This window comes from Strix aluco, chromosome 20 (assembly GCF_031877795.1).
Source record: "Strix aluco isolate bStrAlu1 chromosome 20, bStrAlu1.hap1, whole genome shotgun sequence".
Taxonomy (NCBI): Eukaryota; Metazoa; Chordata; class Aves; order Strigiformes; family Strigidae; genus Strix; species Strix aluco.
In genome coordinates this window covers 14,235,928-14,258,683 of record NC_133950.1, presented here as the reverse complement: position 1 = coordinate 14,258,683, position 22,756 = coordinate 14,235,928, and the positions used below count along the sequence as shown (strand labels likewise).

General features: G+C 38.0%; 1 protein-coding gene across 6 annotated transcripts in view; it reads left to right on the top strand.

Annotated features, from left to right (window-relative positions):
• TTLL11 (tubulin tyrosine ligase like 11) overlaps positions 1–22,756 on the top strand; it is a 51,905-nt gene that overhangs the window by 16,230 nt on the left and 12,919 nt on the right. For all 6 annotated transcript variants that reach the window (XM_074846102.1, XM_074846101.1, XM_074846100.1 and 3 more), the window contains 3 exons: positions 833–1,408; positions 2,022–2,117; positions 2,645–2,763. In XM_074846102.1, the coding sequence (XP_074702203.1) occupies positions 833–1,408; positions 2,022–2,117; positions 2,645–2,763 (791 nt within the window). The remainder of the gene's footprint in view (positions 1–832; positions 1,409–2,021; positions 2,118–2,644; positions 2,764–22,756) is intronic.

Here is a 22,756-nt window from a genome sequence, read left to right as displayed (position 1 = left end):
TGCATCTAAAGAAAGTGTCTGAATTGTCATGTGCTATGAGCAGATCTTCCTAACACAAATCAAAGCCGCTGAGAAGAGTTGTTGAAATTGTGATAGAATTTTCTTTATTTTGCATTGGATAGAAAAGTAGTAATTGCATGTCAGACCTTATGGGAATTCCAGTATAATTTAGAAAACCCTTTGTTTTGGGGAATGGTGGTAGGTAGCAACTGAGGCATAAACTCTATGCTTTGTTTAGTAAATCTGTGGTATTTGCTTCATATCTGTACGTGGCTCAATATTCCCTAATCTTATTAACAGTGGGTATCTGATTGTGAAAAATATTCAGTGGTGGGAAAAGGTATTATCAGTGCCAAATTTTTACTTTATCTTTCCTTCTGTTGGTCTGCATTCATACCTCAATAAATAAGGTGTCTTTCCTTAGGTTAATGATTATCTTTGTCAGTAGTTGTTCAAAATGCAGCATGAAAGTTTAACTGCAGTTTCATATAGTGACTGATAAAATGGATCTTATGAGATATACAGCATTTCATTCTGTAAATTGGTACATAACATTAAAAAGAAGTTCCTGAAATCATATACAATGGCTTCTTAAATAAAATGACCCTTTGTCTGTACTAGTAATTCCCTACTCATGCTTTTTTGTTTGTCTTTGTGCTTGTCAGCACTGTTTACCTTCTACCTTTTTTGCACGATGTTTACTACTATAGTGATGTGATTGTGTTATTTTTATTTATTTTTGTTCATGAATACAATTTGTTGGCTTTCATAGTATCAGCCCTTCTTTCCCTGCCCCAGTTAGGGTCTTTCAGTATAATTCTTTTCCTTCTAGGTTCGTATGATGAAAGACAGCGATCCATCCTGGAAGCCCACTTTTATTGTAAAACCTGACGGAGGGTGCCAGGGGGATGGAATCTACCTCATTAAAGACCCAAGTGACATCAGACTGACAGGAAGCATCCAGAGCCGGCCAGCTGTGGTCCAGGAATATATTTGCAAACCACTGCTTGTCGACAAACTGAAATTTGATATTCGTCTTTATGTCTTACTGAAGTCTTTAGAACCCTTAGAGATTTATATAGCCAAAGATGGACTTTCTAGATTTTGTACAGAGCCCTATCAAGAACCCACTCTAAAAAATTTGCACCAGGTTTTTATGCACTTAACCAACTATTCACTAAATATCCATAGCGGGAATTTCATCCATTCTGACAGTGTGAACACTGGCAGCAAGAGGACTTTTTCAAGCATTCTGTGCAGACTGTCTTCCAGAGGAGCTGACGTCAAAAAGCTGTGGTCAGATATAATTTCACTGGTGATTAAAACAATTATTGCACTGACACCAGAATTGAAAGTTTACTATCAGTCTGACATACCAGCAGGAAAGCCTGGGCCAACTTGCTTCCAGGTAGGTTGGAATTTCTGCCAGGAATGCAGTTATTTCTATATATGGCTTAGTTTTCTGGATGTTTAATTCCTTTTCTAAAAGCTTTCTCTAGTTATGTTGCTGATCACTGGTTGGGTGTAGTGCATACACTGAATAGCCTTGTGTGAGCTCAGAGCTTAGGTTCTCCTCACCCAAGTTTTATCTTACAGATCTCAGTCTCCTGACCTATATTACTATTAACCATAAATGTATACGGAGAATTTTCAGTGGGTATCACTCGTTAGTTAGCAGCATTCACTCCAGTTTCCGTCTTTGAGATGTTGTAACTATGAAGCTTTGCAGCTTCCTAATGCAGCTATGGTGATGGCAGTTATAAGACCCACCTGTCATAGGTGCTAAGATTCTATGTTGACAGATGGCAGTATTTAGAGATGGGGTTGGTGTGAAAGTAGCAAATAGTACTGAAGACAAGTAGTTTCAGTAATTATTCAGCAATATAGCATGTTTCTCAGTTATTTTTCTTTTGTCCCTCAAATGTTTCTTCCTCCTGAACATTGACATATGGATGAGCATTGCATCCTCTAGAAGGACACTGTGAGTAGAGCTGAAGTAACACATTGCTTGTTATGCACAGATTTTAGGGTTTGACATTCTCCTGATGAAAAACTTGAAGCCCGTGTTACTAGAAGTAAATGCAAACCCCAGCATGAGAATAGAACATGAGCAAGAGGTAAGACCTCTCGACGTGATAGTGATTTCGGAATGAAATTGTTTATGTTCATTTTTCTGGTCTTTTCCTTGTTTGAAAGATGAAAGCTGTCTGCTAATATGAAACCTCCAAGGTTTTCTGTAATTTTCTGCTTTGAAATCATTGCTAATCTTATACAGTGGAAGTATGATTTATTTGAATTGTGAAAGCTCTCCATCGTCTTTGTCGTAAGTACCTTTATTCATCATCCCCTGCAGTTGACTTAATTGTGTTTAGGGGATTGCTAATAATTTTTTTCATGTTTGTATACATAATATGAATGGTAACATTGGCAACAATCTTTTTTTAATATTTCCATTTACTAGAGAAACTTGCCAAAAATTGTTGTAATATCATACTGAAAATGTTATTTGTGTATCCTTTAAGAAGTGTTTTGTAATTCATCATTGTGTATTTAAAACATAAATGACATGCATGAAGTTTGAGCAAATGTGGAATAAATAATGCTTAGTTCTCTACTGAATATTGTATCCCTTTGTAATTTAAAGCTTTCTCCTGGAGTATTTGAAAATGTCCCAAGCCCTGTTGATGAAGAAGTGAAAGTAGCTGTTATCAGAGACACTCTTCGTCTAGTGGACCCTCATAAAAAAAAGAGAAAAGATATCCAGTAAGTGTGTTGACTTTGTTTTTTGCATCAGTGCCTTGCAGTAATTATAAAAGTAAAATATTTTTTCCCGATTATGGTAGTTTAGCCAGGATGATGAGTTCCCAAGTGTACGTGTGACTTTTTGCATCCACAGTGTTAACTCTTTCAAAAAATCTTGTCGGATATTAATTGGTGGTGTGGTACAAAAAGAGTACTCAGATTTGTGGATCTGTCAGGAGGAGGTCAGGGAAAAAAACAATTTGTTATACTTTCTGTTTAGTAGCAGCAAGTCCACCAAATTGTATTCTCACAGCTCGGTACTGGCCACTTCACGTGCTGCTTTCTTACAGGGATGGTAGAAGTGGAGGGAGCCGTGCAAGCGCTCCAGCTCAAGGAATTGAAAAGATCCACAAACTGATAGTAAATCAGGCTTTATCAGTTCCCCTGGAATATCTTACCTTTGATTCAGAACCAGTGCAAACAGTTTAGTAACTCAGATTTATTTATTTGTATTTTTACTTGAGGCCTCTCTTTTTATTCAAAGCAGTCATGAGATGTAAATTTGTGTATTAATTTGCTTGAAAGTCACAAATTACTCTGAATGAATCGCCCCATTGGAGCTGAAAAGTATGAATATTGTATTTAGAAATTGCTTCCTTGATCTGCGATAATAAACATAGTTAAATCTATGATCTAGAAATGAGAGGAACTGCCTGAAGCAGCTTGCACAGAAATGCTTGTGGTGGGATCAGGCTGAGAGAAATAATACCTTCTTTTTTGATGAAACACCTTGTTTTAAGCAGTTCCTTGGAGACACGAAAGCGAAATTTTTATTTTTCTTTGTCCCTAGAAATTCTTGCTGATAAGCCTGCCTCCATACTAGGGTATCAATTTTGTTGTTCTCTTGGCGCTTAGTGGCATCCTTAAATATATTATTCATGTTCTATAATGATTTCAAGTGTTAATTTGCTGTCCTTTTGTAGACAGAATCCCATGAACAAGACATAACTGATAATAGTTACGAGTTCTGTATTATTGTAATATTATTATAAAATCAAACTATTCTTTCAGAGGCAGTGCCACACGTGGAGGTTCCTGTGGTCAGTGTACAGAATGTCTTGCAAAGCAATCTATAGTGTGTGTTGCCTGTACTTAACCTTCACCTTTAAGATTACTTCAGTGCATGGAGCTGAAAAAAGATCATTTTTTAACCTGTAATTATGTAACTAGTCATGTCTTTTTTTTAATGCTGAAGTTATGTCAGGCATTCATTAACTACATATTAGCTATGAAAAAAGGCAAATGATAATTAGGAATGAATTCATGGAGAATGCTGGTGTGTGTGGAATGCTCATTCAACTGAGGATTCTTCTCTGATACATTTTGAGCATTAAATAATTTATAACAGGATTAGTTGGTGATGAGATAAACCATTGGCTCTTCACAGCAAGAATTGATCAGTGATGCAGCTTTTTTCAGGATAATCTGGTTAACAGAGCATCTTCTTGATGAATATCTGCGTGTCTTCACCATAAGACAATCCGATTTCTTGCTGCAAAGGGCAATATTCTGATAACTTTGTGTGGATATACAGGAGCTCATGTGTGACAACTGCCCACTCGTTCAGCTGAGATTTACCCCTTCCACTTCCAAGTACTTTTTATTGAACTGGGCATGGTACGTGGAACTTCTTGAGTAAAGGACCCCATTCTGATCACCTATGGAGATTTACACCGAAGTAAAAGCATTTGAGAGAGGAACTGAGAACCAGTTGCTTTTGCCCTGTCTTCGCTAACAAAGGTTTTGTAATGCTTTCGCTTTGTGTGCTGCCTCTCACTGGTTTCAGTGCATTTCAACCAGTTCTCATGTGTGCTCCCACATTCCCTGTCCAAACACTCCTACCTGTAACTGCAGAGAAACAGCATAATTCCTCTCTTTGCAGGACAAAGATAACAACTTAATAATTGACTGGAGGTAGAAAGCTGGCCAGTAGTTTGCCTATCCATTGTAATACTTATGCTAGTCTAATTGCACCTGGCAGCAGGGAAGGCAAAATTTGGCCTTCCAATAGAAAAAAATCTGAAAGAATTCCTGTCCTGACAGCTAACCAGCAGCATACATCGTGGAGTCTAGTTTTGATGCTAATTAAGTAATGGACATTAATCTAAGTAAAGTTTTAATGATATATATATAATACTGAGTTTGAACACATGGGAAATAACTGAGAAGTCTGAGCTGTATCTCAGGTAAATATTCTGCTGTGGAGATGGATTTGATTTCCCTCTAATTATGTCCTAGATTGAAATAAATGAAGCATCTAAGTGCGAGTGAGTTTTAGAAGTCATCCTGAAGTACTTCATTATCGGGGAATATTAATAGCTCAGAAATTTTTTTAGTTTCATTTTTCTTCATCTTTGTGGAGTTTTGATTATTTTTTCTCTCCCTCCTTTCATGTGATGTAAAATATTGAAATAAAAGTTGAGTAAGATCAGTTTATCATGCTATACGTACCTCTTAATTTTTCCAGTACAATTCCATTGTTTACATGTTTATGTGTTTATCTTGCCACTGCCAATAATTAGTCATGGAAAATCTGCAGTGATACGAGTTCAAATGAACTTAGTTAAATATACTTAGTGGCTACTGTTGCACAGTATGACTGATCTTTTTTTAGTTTTAAGAATTTGTCCCAGCCATTTAAGTACTGAAGTGTGTGGTTAATATTTTGTGCACATAACATGTTTAAAGAGAAACTTCAAATGCATGCAAAGATTTTTTTTTTTTTTTAATCACTGTTGAGGAAAATCTCATTTTCCAACAGAAGAGGAAATCTTTTCTGTTGTAGAGATGAGGGAAGGCTTTGTGTTACTCTGTGAGGCAAAGAACATAAGGAATTAAAATAGAATAAAAAGTGCCACAGGCCCACGTGATGCTTTTGGGAGGGATGAGCAGGGTGGGTACTGCACAACGCCTGCTTTTCCCTAATGTTACACAAGCCCTGCCAGACAAACACTGTGTACCTCGTACGCAGAAGACCTGTTCTACATGTCAAGATCCTGAAGGCAGTGGGTATCCCTATAAAGGTTAATGTCCCCCTTTGCTGCATTAATTTCCTTGCTGCTTCCGAATCCTCTATGTTAGCACAATTGTAGCCAAAGTTCGACAACAGCAGAGTTTCCAAGTGACTATTAACAGAGAGATTTGGAGCCACGTACTGCTCTGCAGGGTGAAGAGGTACGTCAGTGGCTCGCAGCCTCTCAAGAGCAGGATCTGAAAGTGGCTCTGCCGGTTGCTTTGTTAGGCTGATTTCAAGCCATTCTGTAGCCCAGAGGGTGAGTGGTGTCTGGCTCTGCCTGACCAAGTAGACCCTGGGTAGCCCTTTCTGAAATGAAGGTGGATAATCCACTAAATGTTGTGTGTTTTGTTTTACTTCTTTGCTTTTCTTTAAAAAAAAAAATCCAGCTAAAAATGCATATTATAGAAAGGATTTCTGTTTGTTTGTTTTTATTTTTCCTAATGAAATTTTGCAGGAGCCAAAATATAGAGCCTTTTTTGCCCTAGCATTGGTTCCTGGACTAGTCCTCTTCTCCTTAGGTATTCTTAATTTAGAACTCAAGTTTCACTTATAATTAAGAAATTAAAATATTTAATAAAATAATACAGAAGATACTAAATCTTTGATTTTGTTTGTGTGGCAGTACTGTTCTCATGGATTTTAAGGCTTGAGTAGATCATTGCAATCATCCAGGCTGATGACATGCTGGAACAAACACAATCATTTGTGGCTGAGCTGGTTTCTTGGAAAGACGGAATTTTAAACTCCTCTGTAAATCTGTTAAATATTATCAAACAAAGCTTACTTTCTTCTAGCTTTACTACAGAGTGAATTCAGAGGGTAGTGATGGCCAGTAATCCTGATTTCTGTTCGGAGCATCTGTCACTGCTAATTTCAGAATTACCGTGGTGGTTTTTCCAGCTTACATTTTTATAGCAATGACTTGAATTTATGATCTAGCGAAGACCTTCAGTACCAGATTAGCCAGCTGATCATTGTATCATCAGGAGGGAGAATTCCTCCTTGAGTGAGAAATCTAATGTAAAATAAGATGGGGAAATGTAATTTTACTTCACATACTCAAAGCATTGTGTAGAGCAGGGGTGGCACGTCCCTTTGTAGGACTGGGAAGCGATCACAGTGTGCATTTTTATCCAGGTCTGTAATAGGCAACATGGTCAGAAAGCCTGGTTACACCCGACTCAGAGTGAAATCCTTGTCATGCGGTAGTAGAAGGTAAGGGGTTGGACTGTGCTCTGTAGTGTTTCTACAAAGAAACTTGTATAAAGCTTGTATAGTATGAAATTTGCTCTGGTTTTACTTCTTGCAGCAGAGGTGCTGTTCACAGCATACTGAAGGTGGGAGAAGACTTTAGCTAAAGGAAATTTGCACAATTAAACGAATGGTCTAATGACACCGAACAACATTTAAAGTAAATCAACGTTACTTATGTAAACAGCAGTTTAATTAAGATAATCACTGATGCAAATCATTGTTTATATTGTGACTCCAACAGAAAATCCATTTTAAAAGGCTTCACAAACTTCTACTTTTTTGTGCCTGACTTTGAATCTTTATAGTAGTAAAATGGTTTAGTTTCAGAGTTTGTTTATTTGTTAGCAATTTATTCTTTTTAAAATTGCATTAGATTTGAGGAGCAAAAAGGCCGCTCGGTCTTGTATGCAAATACTGTGTATTCTCCACTGGATGTTAGATGTAAACTATTTGGTGTTATAATTGCAAGCCATGAGTATCGTTTGGAGCAGGTCTGCTCTAAATGTCTTAGGAAGATCATTTATATCATGTCATCAATGCTAATGACCTGCTTTCCTGTCCTGTCAAAAATATTTGTGCCCTAGTTTATTAATGATAATTAATCCAGCAGTAGTAAGAGACTTCTTTATATATTTGTGGCTTTTGTTTATTTGGTGTCCCAGTATGATCTTTTGCATTTACATGCCTGGTTTCTTACATATTTCAAGACAGAAAATAAGCATCTTACTCTTTTGACAAAGAGAGCGTAGTATTATGACATGCTTGTCATTAGAAATACGAGTTGCTCATGGAGTAAAATCTGCTTTTTACTTTCTAGAGATGATGAAGATGCAGCCCCCTAAGTAATATAATCACTTTTATTCAGCACTGAAATAGCCATTGACAGAAGAAAGAATTGAAACACTTTGGAAATGAAATGTAATTTAATCTATGGCTGTTACAAAAACAATCAATTCATTGTGCCCACAAAAACGAGTGCTTTTGTTTTATTACCTATTATGGTATTGCTGTTTCATTGCTAGTTTATCTTTTCTTGGGTGCTATTCTCTGTGCATACCATTTCAGTGTTCTTCTATTTGAATTCAGCCTTGAAATTTATTTGTGATGTTCTGATTTTTTTTTCTTCATTTTAAAATATGTCAGGTACGATTCTCTTCTGGATTCTGTGGCTCTAGCAAACGTCAAATATGATTAACTAATTCTTTGAGCAGGAGGAACCCCAATGTGGTGTCTCTCAAATTTTTGCAGGATCAGCATGCAAACACTGGCTAATGTCACTCTGTTCAGAGAGCACCCTGTAAATATTAATATATGTCAGTTTGACTTGTTTCTCTTTTGTGTGTTTCAAAGACATTTTCCAAATCGTATTGCTATTCTTAATTTCTTGATATTAAGGAGCAATTTTGTACTTCCTTAAAGAAGGAAAAAAAAAAGTCAATCACCTGTGTGGCTGTATTCCAATTATTTTCCAGATATTTTTTATTCAGTTTCATAACCTCTCCTGATGTTTGTGTCACATTTAATGGAAACAAGAAAACATACTGTGCAAAAATGTCTTGAGAGTATGATTATCCTAGATTTTTATGATGATAAAGTCATTCTTGCCATTGATTACTGTGTTTATCTCACTATACATATTTAAGGTTATGAGTGTGTGACAGGGGTGGTTTAAGAGGGTCAAAACCTCGGTGTATAAATATATGGAGAGACTGAATGGGAGAATACTGGTGTTGCAGCTATCACTGATTAGAAAATAATGACTGTTCTTCAGTCTTGTTGTAACATATCTTAGTTTTCACTTCTGTGAGTAACTGTATTGTGTTCTGCAGGGATTCATTACTCAGGGTTGTGAGTGTCTTTTGCATTATATGGGGTGAGTTTAGTGCTTATAAAAATAAGTGTGTACTAAACCTAGCTATGGCAGTATCGGTATTTTGGTTTCCATTCGCTAATTGACTTTGAGCTAACTGCTAGAGCTTTAGGTTGATTCTTGTATCCCTTTGCTATCACTTGGAAGTCCGGTCAGGTTTTCAGCCATTCAAATGCTTCTCAAGCACCACCTCTTTATTCCAAGCCCGAGAGTGTATAAACTCATATGTGTGGCTTTCTTGAGATTGATCTTTCTACTCTGGTTCATTTTGGAGGCTGACACAATTTTTTTTCTCCATCAGTCAAAATGACCCAGCATTCATATTCAGGATCATTCTGCCAAAGCCCTTTGAAAGCACATTGAATTAGACCCTTTCTCTTTCCTAGAGGGCTTTTTGGTTTATTCCTTCATCAGGCAATCTGCCAACTTCAGTATCAATTCTTGTCTGTTACATTAGCCCATGCGGCTTTTGATGAGTTAGACATGTGAGGAGACTTTTAAATGTGATGTTTGGCAGTGTTACTTCAGTTCAGATTAGTGAAATGTTAACTTTGCTTAGTTGGAGAGTATTTATTTCCACTGCTATTTCTCATCCTGCTCAAGAACTGGCCTCAACTACTCTGTTCAGTTCTGTGAAGCAAACTTTATAGGTGCCTTGATCTTTGCTCTCTGTTCTTGATTTTTCAGTTATTTATCTGCTTCATCCTTAAGAGCTTTTAACCTTTCTCCTATTGGTTAGGACAGGCCCTTTTGGAAATCTGACGAGCTACGTCCCTCCGTGAAGGGACAGGAAGGATCTGGTAGTGCTTGACTCACAGAATAGTTCTACATTGGTTTTAAGAGCCACTTGTAGTTAAACACTCTTGTCGCACTTTCCTCTAACAATAGAAAACAAAATACTGAGTGCAGAACAGTGCCAAATAATTTGAATGTGCTGTGGCAGTAGTCCTAATGTAGAAAAGAAAAGAAAATCTGCTGATAGATGGTCAGATAAGTGGCTGTATTTCACACGTAATATGAAACGTTTTAATGGGCTAAAAATGTGTAAATACATGAGCAATAATAACGTTTCTTCAAAAATAGCTAAAACCATATCCCTAGCATAGATACAGTAGGAATTCAGTAATGTGCTTCAATGTTTTTCTCTGTCAAACCGTTACAGGAAAGTTGGTTTTGTGAAAATAACTCTGGACTAGGACATAACAGATGCAATTTCTGTTCCTGATTCAGCCAGTTTACTCGGTGACCTTTAGATAAAACATTTTCCTTCTGCTACCATTTTCATTCTGTGAAAAGAGGCTGATGCCTTGCTTCTCCCATGCATTGCCAGTCTTTCTAAACTAATAGTGTTCAGGATATGCCCTGTTAACTATGCTTAGTAGTATATGAGGTCAGTTTTTGTATTGTTGTTACATAAAAATATTACAGAAAAGCTCAAGTTTTCTTCTCTGGAAGACTCTAGGTCAAATTCTACACAATTCAGTAAATATCCCTGGTGGTTACTAAGGTTTGCAAAGCATTCTTCACATTTTGCCAACCTGATTGTCATTAGTGATCTCTTTATCTTTTACATCCTCCCATACAGAGTGCTTAAAGTCATTGCATGGATTTATTAGGTCATTCTTAGGATTTTAAAAGGGGTTTTCTCAATGTCATTATTTGATTGTTATTTTCATCTTCTCATTTTTACAGTCCTTTGCTAATAAAATGGAGAATTTAGGGAATATCATTGGAATGCACACAGCACTAAATAACCCCATGCTTGACAACAGATTAATTTACAATGATTCCCATTTTAACCTTCACTACTGCAAAAAGTGCTGCTATTCATAGTGCAGTTTTGCAAGTTGGTCTGTGTTTGCTCATATATTGTATTCTAAGCACTAACGCCTTGAATGTAAAGACTGTATTTTAACTTCCACATAAAGAATAAATTCAGTCTTATTTTGAATCTCTTGAAATGATCCCATATTGAGGGACAGCTGGAAGTGCTTAGAATATGCTAAGCAAGCAAGCTGATGACAGGCCCAGTTCATTTAAAAAATTTAATGGACAAGAATTGATATGGGTTGCAGAATTTTAAAAGGTTTCATTTTCAGCACTGTGAAATTAATTGGTCCAAAACCGTAGTATGCTTGTGCGGTAATTGGCATGCTGCAGTGCCCCTAGCTCCGGTGTGAACCTAAGTCTGGTTTTATGTTATCAAATTGCAAATGGAGACTAGTTTGTCCAATTAGACTTGAATCACAATGTTTTGAGATGCAGCTAATCTAATTACATTTTTTATTGACATCTCTTCTATTTCTTTTTGCTCTCTAAAATTTCTAGTGAGCAATAGAGGAAGGATTGGAAATAAACTGAGGAATGTGACCTGTCAAGAGTGTTTCCATAAAATCTGAACTTTCCAAACATTCTAATGTATCAAAACATGCTATAGCAATTACATCTCTTGGGTAGTCACACAGTATTACATTTTAAGTTGATCGTTAAGAAGTCTTTTTGCCTTTTTTTCTTCTTATGATGATTCTTTAATGAAAACTTTTGTGATAAAATACAGAAAAAAGGAAGGTTTTATCAGAATATGTCACTTTCCTCTAGTCTTTGTAGTGCAGCCACAAAAGTTGCTGTAATCTTCAAGGTTTGCTCAAAAAGAAGGGAGGTCAGGCATAAAGTGGAGTGGCTGCTTAGTCTCCTTCCAAATGGCATAAAAATGAATGTGGAGGCAGTGGGTCTAAATACATCGTTGAATTCAGTTATTGCATAGAGATTGTGAGTCTTAATGGTAACAGAACCTGGCTTAAGGCACGCTGTGTTTTGCATCCCTCATAGCCAGCAGCAATGACTGGGGCAAGAGGAGTCCCGTTGGCTTCACTGAGCCGTGATAAAAGCCCTGATAGCGAGGCTTCGCGGCGCTCGGCGGCTGTTCGAGCCTCGATCCGTAACTGACAGCATAGATGTTGGAGCTCCTTTGGTGTGTGCTCCTGCTTTTCCTGAATTCTAACAAAGTAAACTTCTTTTGTGTTGTTTTGTTTTGGGTTTTTTAAAACATAAACTTGGCAATACTTCAAAGCATCCCTGGGAGCTTTGTTGCATACGGATGTTGTATCCCGCCATTGCTGATGGCAAGCTTCAGGTGAAACCAGTGAAAATTCACATTAAACATGGTCAGAAATTTGCCTAGGTTCCATTGGCTAGGATATAAAACAAATAGCAATTTTGACCTTATTCATCAAGTACTTAAGTGCATACTTAAGTGGTTTGTGGAGTTAGCTCTCCATACCTTTGAGAGAGTCAATTACTGTAGTTGTTGAGGCCATTCACCTTTTCCTTTTACCTCAGAAGTAAACTGGCTTGCACAAATGAATGGTAGAGAAGTCCTTGATGTTCTTAGATGTTATTCCCACCATTCAGGACTTCTCATATGTAGCCTTCAAGCCTGACATCTCTTCAGCCTGAAAAGGGTTAGTGGTTTTGTGTTGAACAGGGCTTAATTTCCAAATAATTTTCACTACTTGGCTCAGGTTGTTTGGGGCTTCTCTGCCTCAGTGATCTAGGCATCCATCCAGCTCTGAAACTGCAATACATATTGTCAAAGAGTGTTAATCTGGACTAACTCTTAAGTTGAAAAACTGTCATGTAGTAAAAGCTAAACACGTGTATTTGTGCCTAGTGAATCCACTGAAGAGAGTACCAGGGCAGAGCACAACATGGCTTAGCATGCTGTCTAACCAGAAAACAGACTGTTCAGCAACACTCCACACAAGGAAGTAACTTTCTGCTAATAAAATTGATTTAATTGAAATCTAATTTGTTCCTCATATAGAGAAAGAAAGTAAGTTTATTCTCTGTCTTCTGTACTCATTCTATAAATGCCATCTCCTCTCTTCCTCTGCTAGACTGCATTAATCGCAGCCTGTCTAGTGCAAAGAAGAAGAGGAAAATGAGCAGTTATTTCCTTTGTTAAGGAAGCTGCTTTATTTTTTTAAAGTACCTTTTTAACAGATAGTACTACATCTTTCTTTTGACACTGTTCTGCATGACATCCTTGACTTGAAATTGGAGAGACATGGATTTGACGGACGGACCACTTGGTGGATAAGGAATTGGCTGGATGGTCACACTCAAGGAGTTGCAGTCAGTGTCTTGATGTCTGAGTGGAGAGCAGTGACAAGTGCCGCTCCTCAGGGGTCGGGCTTGGGACCAGCGCTGTTTAACATCTTTGTTGCTGACGTGGACAGTGGGATTGAGGCACCCTCAGCAAGTTCACCAATGACACCGAGCTGTGTGGTGTGGCCGACATGCTGAGGGAAGGGATGTGCCATCCAGAGGGACCTGGACAGGCTGGAGAGGTGGGACCCTGTGAACTTTATGGAGTTCAATGAGGCCAAGTGCAAGGTCCTGAACACAGGTCGGGGCAATCCCCAGCACAAACACAGGCTGAGCAAGGAGTGGATGGAGAGCCACCCTGCAGAGGACTTGGGGGTGTTAGTGGATGGAAAACTGACTGTGAGCCAGTAACGTGCGCTGGCAGCCCAGAAAGCCAAATGTGTCCTGGGCTGCATCCAGAGCAGTGTGGGCAGCAGGGCGAGGGAGGGGATTCTCCCCCTCTGCTCCGCTCTCGTGAGACCCCCCTGCAGTGCTGGGTCCAGCTCTGGGGGCACCAACGTCAGAAGGACACGGACCTGCTCGAGTGGGGCCAGAGGAGGCCATGAAGATGCTCCGGGGGCTGGAGCATCTCCTCTGTGAGGACAGGCTGAGAGAGTTGGGGGATTCAGCTGGAGAAGAGAAGGCTCTGGGGAGACCTTAGAGCGGCCTCCCAGGACTGAAAGGGGCTACAGGAAAGAGGGGAGGGACTCTATCGCGGGGGGGTGGTGGGGGGGGTGGTGGTGTGTGTGTGTGTGTAGGGATAGGACAAGGGGTGACAGCTTTAAACTGAGAGGGCAGATTTAGATGAGATCTAAGGAAGAAATTCTTCCCTGTGAGGGTGGGGAGGCCCTGGCACAGGTTGCCCAGAGAAGCTGTGGCTGCCCCCTCCCTGGAAGGGTTCAAGGCCAGTTTGGACGGGGCTTTGGGCAACCTGGGCTAGTGGAAGGTGTCCCTGCCTGGGGCAGGGGGGTGGGACTGGATGGGGTTTAAGGTCCCTTCCAACCCAAATCATTCTGTGATTCTTTCTTGATTTGCTATAATGTCCTCTTTAGTTTTCAATACAAGAAAGCTGTTATATTTTGAAGTTAAAAATACTTCTTTTTCTCTCTGTCTTCAAGTATGGGGCAGAGGCAACATCTGCATGCCTTGTCTGTCCAGGAGGGTTCACTGAGTTTGCATGTTCATACAGGGAAGGTGATTAGTAGTTAGGCTTGAGTGCAAATTGTTTTTTTCCTGACACGTCAAAATGCTAATCATCTGAGCTGAGTTTCTGCTATCAGCAAAATAATCTTCACCTCTCCTTACCCCGTAGTTTGCTAACATAATCTAGTTTTTGGGTGGTATCTTAACTTACTGCAGGAGTGGTGTTTCAGCTGCACTCTTCAGTATATAGCTTTTTCATGGCTTTTGTATATGACAAAACTTCCATTATTAACCTGCAGTTAAATACTTCTTGAATAAAATTTGATTTTCAGAATGTTAGCTTAATTGCCTTGTCTAAAATTAAGATATACCTTTATTTAATTTGACATTTTTTCCCTTTTACCTTCTTGAATCTATGTTTGTGCTGCACAGAATCAATTCTGCTTTTAAATTAATTTTTCCAGTTGGTCTATAATGTAAAATCCAATAACTTCTAATTCTCTGTAATCTTTCTGATACTAAATTACTTCTCACCAGGTAGTTTTCATAAAGTAAGTGTACAACTATTTACTATAAAGATAAATTGTAGTGTATATAGTATGTGTTTGTGTGTATATGTCTGTATATACAGCATGCCTATGTGTATTTTTGTACAAGCTATAAAATGTCTTCTTTTGTACCTGTGTCCTTGCCATCTTTACAGTCTGTATGTGATGTGTACCTAAAACTGTGACAGCTGTGATAGTTTTGATTGCATGAAATCTGTGGAGTGATCCTTGGTTTCCAGTTACATCTTCGTGTGACTGCTGTGTTGCAGTATGGACTTCATGTTCTCTTAGGAACGGCACAGCCCACGAACAAATTGATTTAAAAAAACAAGATTTCATGCAACCTAGATGATGTTATAACAAATCGATCAGCCAAGGGCATACTAAAGTACATCACCTTACTAATAAAAGAAATGAATAATTTCTGTGGAGTAGGGCTCCTGGGCCACGTAAGTGTTTTATTAAAGTAACAGTAAAGTGGAATAAATGAATGCATAGGCATGGATTATATCCCTGACTACTAGTGGAAAGTTCTTACATGCACATGCCTTCTAAGAATTATTTATTTGCAGTGTATTTAGATGTCACAGTTAAGAATGGGAGAACGGATAACAAATAGTTGTCAGTCTGGTGCAGCTGTGAATTATAGAGCAAATGATCCAATTACCCCATGTTGTTATAAGAAATAACACAATTCATTTATGTATTTTAATTTGATGCAAACCATTAATTCACTGTACTGTAACATGAAAGCCCAATTTTGGTACTGTTAGTCTGAACAAAATACACTCCATCCCTTTTTTATGGACTGAAGTAACTGATAGTACTTTCCATTGGCTGCAAAGTGTGTCTCAGCTGGCAGGTTTCACAGGCTGGGATGCGTGATTCGGGGGGAGCACTGAAAAAGTAATTAAAATTGGAATTTTAATGGAAGCAATTTTTTTCAGCATGATTTTTAGATGTTTCTAAATATTAGTAATGAGACAATGCTGTTTGAGGTTTTCAGTCTGAAGAGTTCTTTGTTTTGAAAAAGCTCTCTTGCTTTTAAAAGGTTTTGAGTAGACCTGTTAAGATACTTGGAGGGAAATAGGATCCTGTTTCTTATTGCAAATTTAATTTTGCTGATTTTTGCATGCAGTCATTAATCTTTTTTCAACTGAAGTTGCTGAGATCTTAATTCCTTTTCATCCTTTAAAATAAAATGAAGAATAGCTAGGTTTTTATTTACCCAAATAACCTCTGAAGTAGGATATCAAAATGTGATGTAGGGGCTTTTTCCTTCCAAAGAAAATACCAAAAACAGAGGGATTAGAGACTTGGTAGTTTCTGAACAAGTATGTCCTGTAAAATATAAATTGTGTGACAATCTGTAGAGGAGGGAGAAGCAAAATGAACCTAATGGACCACAGGAGTAGAAGACAGGGAAATGTGAATAAGATAGAGATTCCCTGATAAAACCTGATAGAATAGGGAAATGTAAGAATTTCCTGTTAACTGGACTTTTACACATGGACACTTAAATGGAAATTGTTTCTTAGAGTAATTCAGTGGCTAGAAGGTACCAGAGTTTAAATGCAGGTTCTTCATTTGTGAGAGCAAACTTCACTGTGCTTCCCTGGGACACGTGGAAGTGCATTCCCTGTTCCGTGCTTTGCCCGTCGGTGGTGTGTGCCCCGTTACCTGTGTGTTCCCGGCTGTAGCTCTGGAGCCCTGCCTTAAGTGAGCAGTGCTCTGTGCTGCCTTTTCCCAGTCGTCGGGGCCGGCGTTGTGCCAGGATGGGCCCAGTCAACGGCTGTGGAACAAGGATGTCAGAGAACAGAGCCACAAAATGGGTCCAGCTTGTACTGCTAATATTTTAAGTGTTCCACTACTTTACTGGAGAGAAGAATCTATAATTTATATAACAAGTTAATATAAAGATATATGGATAATAAGATATTTGAGGGTGTTTTTAATATAACAAGGGGGTTTTAGGCCTGAGGAAGTTACAGCAATGCATGTCAGACATTCTTACAAGACACTCAGTACAGTATTGGAGTTTAAATATTACTGCAGTCCTTTAACATGTTCCCAGCATTACCGGGTAAGATGTAAATGCTGGTTGTTCCAGGGAGAGTTACTTGGGCAGCTGTGGGCACTCTCTTACCCCTTTTCAGAAACAGTTTTAGATGAAGCACTCAAAGCTGCAGTTTTGGTGTTTTTTTTTTTCTTTTGCTGCTTAACTTCCTTTCAACTTCTAGGTCTTCCTCCTTCCATTCTGTGTTGCTTTCAACTTCTGTAGATTTTTCCAGTCTGTGATAGTACTGATGGACTGCTTTGTAATAATCTCTGGGAGCTGCTTTCCTCTCTGGAAGAGCATCTCTTTAAAATAACATGGATATACATGACAGCTGGAAGTACCATTTTTTTTTGTTTGTTTGTTTCCTTTTCCTTCTACACGAATACTTTGATTTGTTGGGACAAAGTTGAAATTGATATTTTTTCCTGGCAAGATGTTTACTTTTCAAGACTTTTTTTTCTGTTGTAACTATAGGGTAAGTGCAAGCATTTATTTTGCTAGCATTTGGTCTTAAATAGACATGGAATGAGAAATGAAGGAAGAATGGAGATTATTTCTCTGACTTTTTTGCAGGAGCTTTATTATTCTCATCAGCTTCAGGCCATCAGAAAGTTACGTGTTCTCAGATACTGCACATAATGAGTATGAATATTAGATCATAACCATATCTGAGAACTGTTTGCTTATTCCCCTGTTTATACTCACATAATAATGGCGAGGGAGCGCAAAGCGAGTTTTTAAGGGACAGCAAAATTAAGTGCTTGGGATTTTGGCTTGACTTAAGCACAGGCATTGAGCAGAAAAATAACATTTTCCCTCTTACAGATATCCTTCAGGTGTCAGTTCTGTAGGATCCTGGTTTTATTACATCAATCACAAGCAGCTTAAGGCTTCCAAAAACATAGTCACAGACAGATGTTGAGCCTGTCTGGGGATTAGAAATATCCTCTTCCATTAAGTATAAATTAACTTAATCACCAGGTATGAAAGATAAGCAGCATAAACATCATTCCCTGAAGCTTTCATTAAAATTAAAATTCTATTTAAAACTAGGCTCGTATTTTCTATGACTTGATCCCCCTTCAAAGAGATTATATCTTCTGTAAATTTTTACAGTGACAGAGTGACACAAATTAATGTATTGGGGGCAGTGATGTTCTCTATAATTTAACTTCTGCTGCTAGTCATCTTTTAGCAGGAGACATGATTGGCTTATTTTTAAGTAATAATTGGTCTCTAGTCTCTGAAAAAATTAGAAAGCAATAAAACTGCCTAGCACCCAGTTGCCACAAAATGAAAGCATAAAGCCACATGACTTACCAGCAGTAGTGTTATTTTGTGTATGTAGAATTCACCAGCATTAATAGGAGGATTACTGCTGATAAAATGCAATTGCACTGCTGCTTTCTACTCCATTGGATGACAGGGAAAAGCTCCTTTTCTACCCTAGCATAATCATGACTGCTTTCTAAGAATAATTTCCACACGGGAAGAAATACCATGGGGTTTAGTTTTTTTTCTGTTCTACTGTAAGACACTTGGTGGTCTAATTAATGTTGGCTTCAGTATATTATCAGGCTTTACAACCAGTTTGCCTTTGCAGTATCACGTATTACTTTTTTTTAAGGCACACTTTTCTAAAGAAACAAAGGAAACTCTGGAGAAATAATGAGGCACATAAGTACCTTAAAAGCAAATAGTGAACACAAATAAATCTACTAGGAATAATAAAAGCTACTTCCACAAAAAAATAAAGTATTTGGGACCATATTTAATGATCTTTGTTCCATAATAATTTTTTGCTACAATGGAACAAAGTCTTTCGATGCACGTTTTGCATTGCTTATCCATTATTTCATTATAGTAATGCCATATTTTCTGCAGCACTTAGATAGATGGCAGGTAATAGCATAAGCATTCTCTGCTTCTGTTACATTAATAGTAATAAATCCTCAGCTAGTGCAGACTGATAATTACCATTATTCTTAAAAAGAGAAAGTTGGAAATAAAGAATCTTAATTAATAATTAGGAAATAACGATTTTTTTTTTCCAGCACATTGTGCCTGAGACTCCCTAAGTGCATTTCCTCACTTTAATGATTTAAACTATGTATTAGGGAGTGCTATAGAAATAAAAACAGAGCTCAAGTGCAACTATTACATCCAGTTGGATGCTTATCCCAGGTGTGCAGTATCTGCTTTGTATATCTAAAGCATGTCTCTTCTCTCTGGTGTGCTGCTGTACTGATTCTGTCATCACCTAGTAAGGTAGGAGTTTAATGAAACTAGATTTAATCACAGCATCACTGGTGAACACTTACAGTGTTGGATATCAGGTTTGAAATCGTTTATTGGATTGAGCTTTAGTTTAAAATACAGGGGAATTAACGCAGCCTTTCTGACTTCTGATCTGTGTAATAGGCTTGTTGAAAACCTAAACGCTTCTTTTCATACATGTTTCTTTCTAAAACACCCTAAAATTAAGCCCTTTCTGATCTGGAAGATACTAAGATCACAAACACCTAAATTGTGTGGGAGAATAATTTTTTTAAAGGATAGTGGAACAAATCCTCACTTATTAATCAGGGCAGATAAGATCCATTCCGAATTATGGAGAATTCTTCAAATAACTGAGTGACTCGACTTTTGGGCTTCTCAGGTTTCTCTGAACCAGTGGTTTCTCTGGCTGGGTCATCTGAAATCCTTCCATGGCTATGTTGTCAAGGGAAGGATGTAAATCTCTCTTGTTCCTTATGCTCTGGTATTTTATGGATGGTTGCAGTGGTGTTAGCTGTTGCCCATGTGGTGATTTTTTTTTTTTTTTTTTTTAATTTTTTAAATGGAGTCTGAAAGTTTATTTATATTATGGAATATTAGAAGCTATTATTTTTGTATCATTCTCCATATAATAGTAGACAACAGCATCTTGAATTGGTATCATCAAGGAGTGAACAGAAATGACCATATTTCTGTAGGCTGAAGTGGAAAGCTGAACACAGTGTGCCTCTGCATTGTCTACTGTTTCAGAAATTCCTCTGATCGATGCACAATGCAGCCAGGAAAGACTCTGTACAACTCCTTTGAAAGGGAGGCGTTAATCCTTGAATAATACTTGTTGATAACTGCAGAAAGGATATCATTGCTTGTGTGGCTATCACGACATGTTTCCCAATACAAACTGCATTTCTTCCTAGACCGTATGTGTAAGACAGCACATTAGTTTGTCTTAGGTTTTGAGTTTGAAGTGGAGTCTTCTCAGCATATGATATAAAAATGTCAGTAACATTCTCACCCACCACTTTGTGCCCTTGGTGTGGAGCAAGTCAGGATCCACACTAAGTTTCTACACCTTGGAAAGATGCATTAACAATGTGTTAAGGTGGCAAACTTTCAGAGTCTTCTGTTTTCTTTCAAGAGCTATTTAATCTTTAATGAGAAGTGTTTTGTTTTTATAATAAATCTACCCAATCTGAAGAGGCAGCGAACCATCCTTCTCAGAAAGGGGATTGATGTCTGTGGAGCTTCGAGTATGATACGTGGTAAACAAATAACACTCATGGGACAGAAAATGGAAAGCCTGCAACTAGCAGATGCTGTGTGTGAGAGCTACTGTGATTGTTGATGACAGACTGCAGGGGCTTCAATTTAACTTCTTCAAGAATCGGATAAATTATTTTGTTGTTTTTAAGCAAATAGCAAGGCTATGGAGTACACTTTTAATTCATCCTTGGATTCACCTAAAATGTGTTTGCCACCTCTTCAGAAACAAACTTAGCATGCCCCATTTCTTTCAGCCTTCCAGAGTGAATGCAGTGTTAGGCCTTGAAGGTGCAGGCAAAGTTAGACATGGTCATGCTCACGATAAGGTTAAAATCTAAGTGAGGTGATTTAGCTGCTTTATTTCTTTGAGATATGGATTATTATTTCTTAGCGAGAGATGGAAATTCTAACTGCTTTCAGCACTTTCTGCTTCCAGGAGACAGAACAGCTGCTGCATTTTCAAAATGTATTTTGTATGATGTGAAGTTAGTTGTCTGCCAACAACATGGTGATTATCAATCCTGATTTTTAATGTGATTGATTCTGCTCTTTGAAATGTGGACTCTTTGCTGTGGTTGCTTTGACTGCCTCAGAGCATTCTCGGAATGTTGAATAAACTATATGTAAGAGCAGTAATGTTTCTAACATAGCTTCAAAATTCTCTTGCTCTGTGAGGTTTAATATTCTTTTAATACTTTTATCTTTGTGCAACTTTATTATTCTTTTGAAAGGAGGAAATGCTAGTGCTATTGACATTTTTTACTTTGCCAGAGGGTGAAGAGGAGATGAATATTCAGTTTCTTCAAACGAAACTCACAAGTGGCCGGTACAAAACAAAAGATGCTGATTATTCAAGCAACATGCAGTCAAACTATGAAACTTCTTGCTATCACGTACTGAGTGCTAGAAGTCTCTGTGTGTTAATAAAAGTAATGGGATTAGTTCATAAAAGAAAATTCATGAATGGTTGATAATGCAGAGACACTGTTCTGGCTTTGACTTAACTGTTTCCTAAACGATTGATTTCTGTGAATGAGCACACAAATGTATTTCATGCCTACACACTCCAGTAACAAACACGTATCTGTTTCTTGGGAGGTCCATATACTGTGGATAGAAAGATTTGTCATGCAAAATATTCTCTGCTTTTAACTATGTTAACATAGTCCTTGCTTTGAGAATAGAGGCTCAGCTGAGGGAATAATTATAGCTTCAGAATCCAGAACATAATATTTTCTTTTATTAGGTAAGCAGTTGTCAGCTGATACCAAAATTGCTTAATTTATACTTCTAGCAATGCCCTAAATATTAAATATATCAAGTGAGCATTCTTAGAAATATTAATATTGCAATTCTTACCCAATTTTACTCTGAACTTGACAGCTAAATTTTCTATACAAGTACACAAAATGCTTCGAATTTTGAAGCCTTTAATTAGTAGTTGCAAATTTGTTTGTCCCTTAGCAACTTGTATTTGCATAAAGATTAAGGCCTGTCAAAATGAAACGGATAAAACATAGATGGAGGAAACATTAATAAATTAGTAATCATGTATAAAATATAAGTAGACTTAGATGTCATTTCCATAAGCTTTATTAAAATTGAAATTCTTTTTTAAAGATGCAGTTAATATTTTTTCCACAACTGATCACTTCTAAAGAGAGATCTGTCATGAGCTGCAGAATTAGAGAAATTAATGTATTGAGGTCAGACATTAGTATGTAAATTAAGCTTTGCTTTTATTCTGTATGGCAACAGAAGCATTACCTTATATTTGACCTTTCATTCATTTAGCCTGACTCAGCTGTGTCAGTCAAAACAATTAATTCTAAGGAGCAGCTTTAAAGTGTGGGGCTCAGCTTTCTTCTCCTCCCCTTGCCTGTTGGAAATCCCGTGAGAAAGGAGCTAATGGAGGGAACCTGCGCAAGATTCTCTTTCTGGAGATTTGTTTCAGCAGTTTGGAGTTTCTGATCCCTTCCCCGCAACTCCACTGCAGCACTTGTCCGCAGACATTTTACAGGGTTTTCAGGGAGACTAGGGCCAAGCATGGCAACCCCGTGTGTCGTGCCCAGACTCCCAAGGTCAAGTCCTGAACGACACAGTATATAAAATGTTTCTTGGAAGTCACTTTCTGGAGTGAGAAAGACCTGGCTTGTAAATATGCACAGGAGTTTTCAGCAACACTTCGAGTCTGACAGGTAACATCACAAAAACATGTACTTCTGTATTTTCCAGTTGACGGATGAGTTAATGGTAGAAATGAGAAAATCCTCCTTACATTTTCATTGTTGCTGGACTTGGAGCTGTATTTCTGCTTTTTGTAGCTGTACTGCCAGTGCTTATACCGGTCTTTGACTGCACGACCCTTGGGGAGTTAT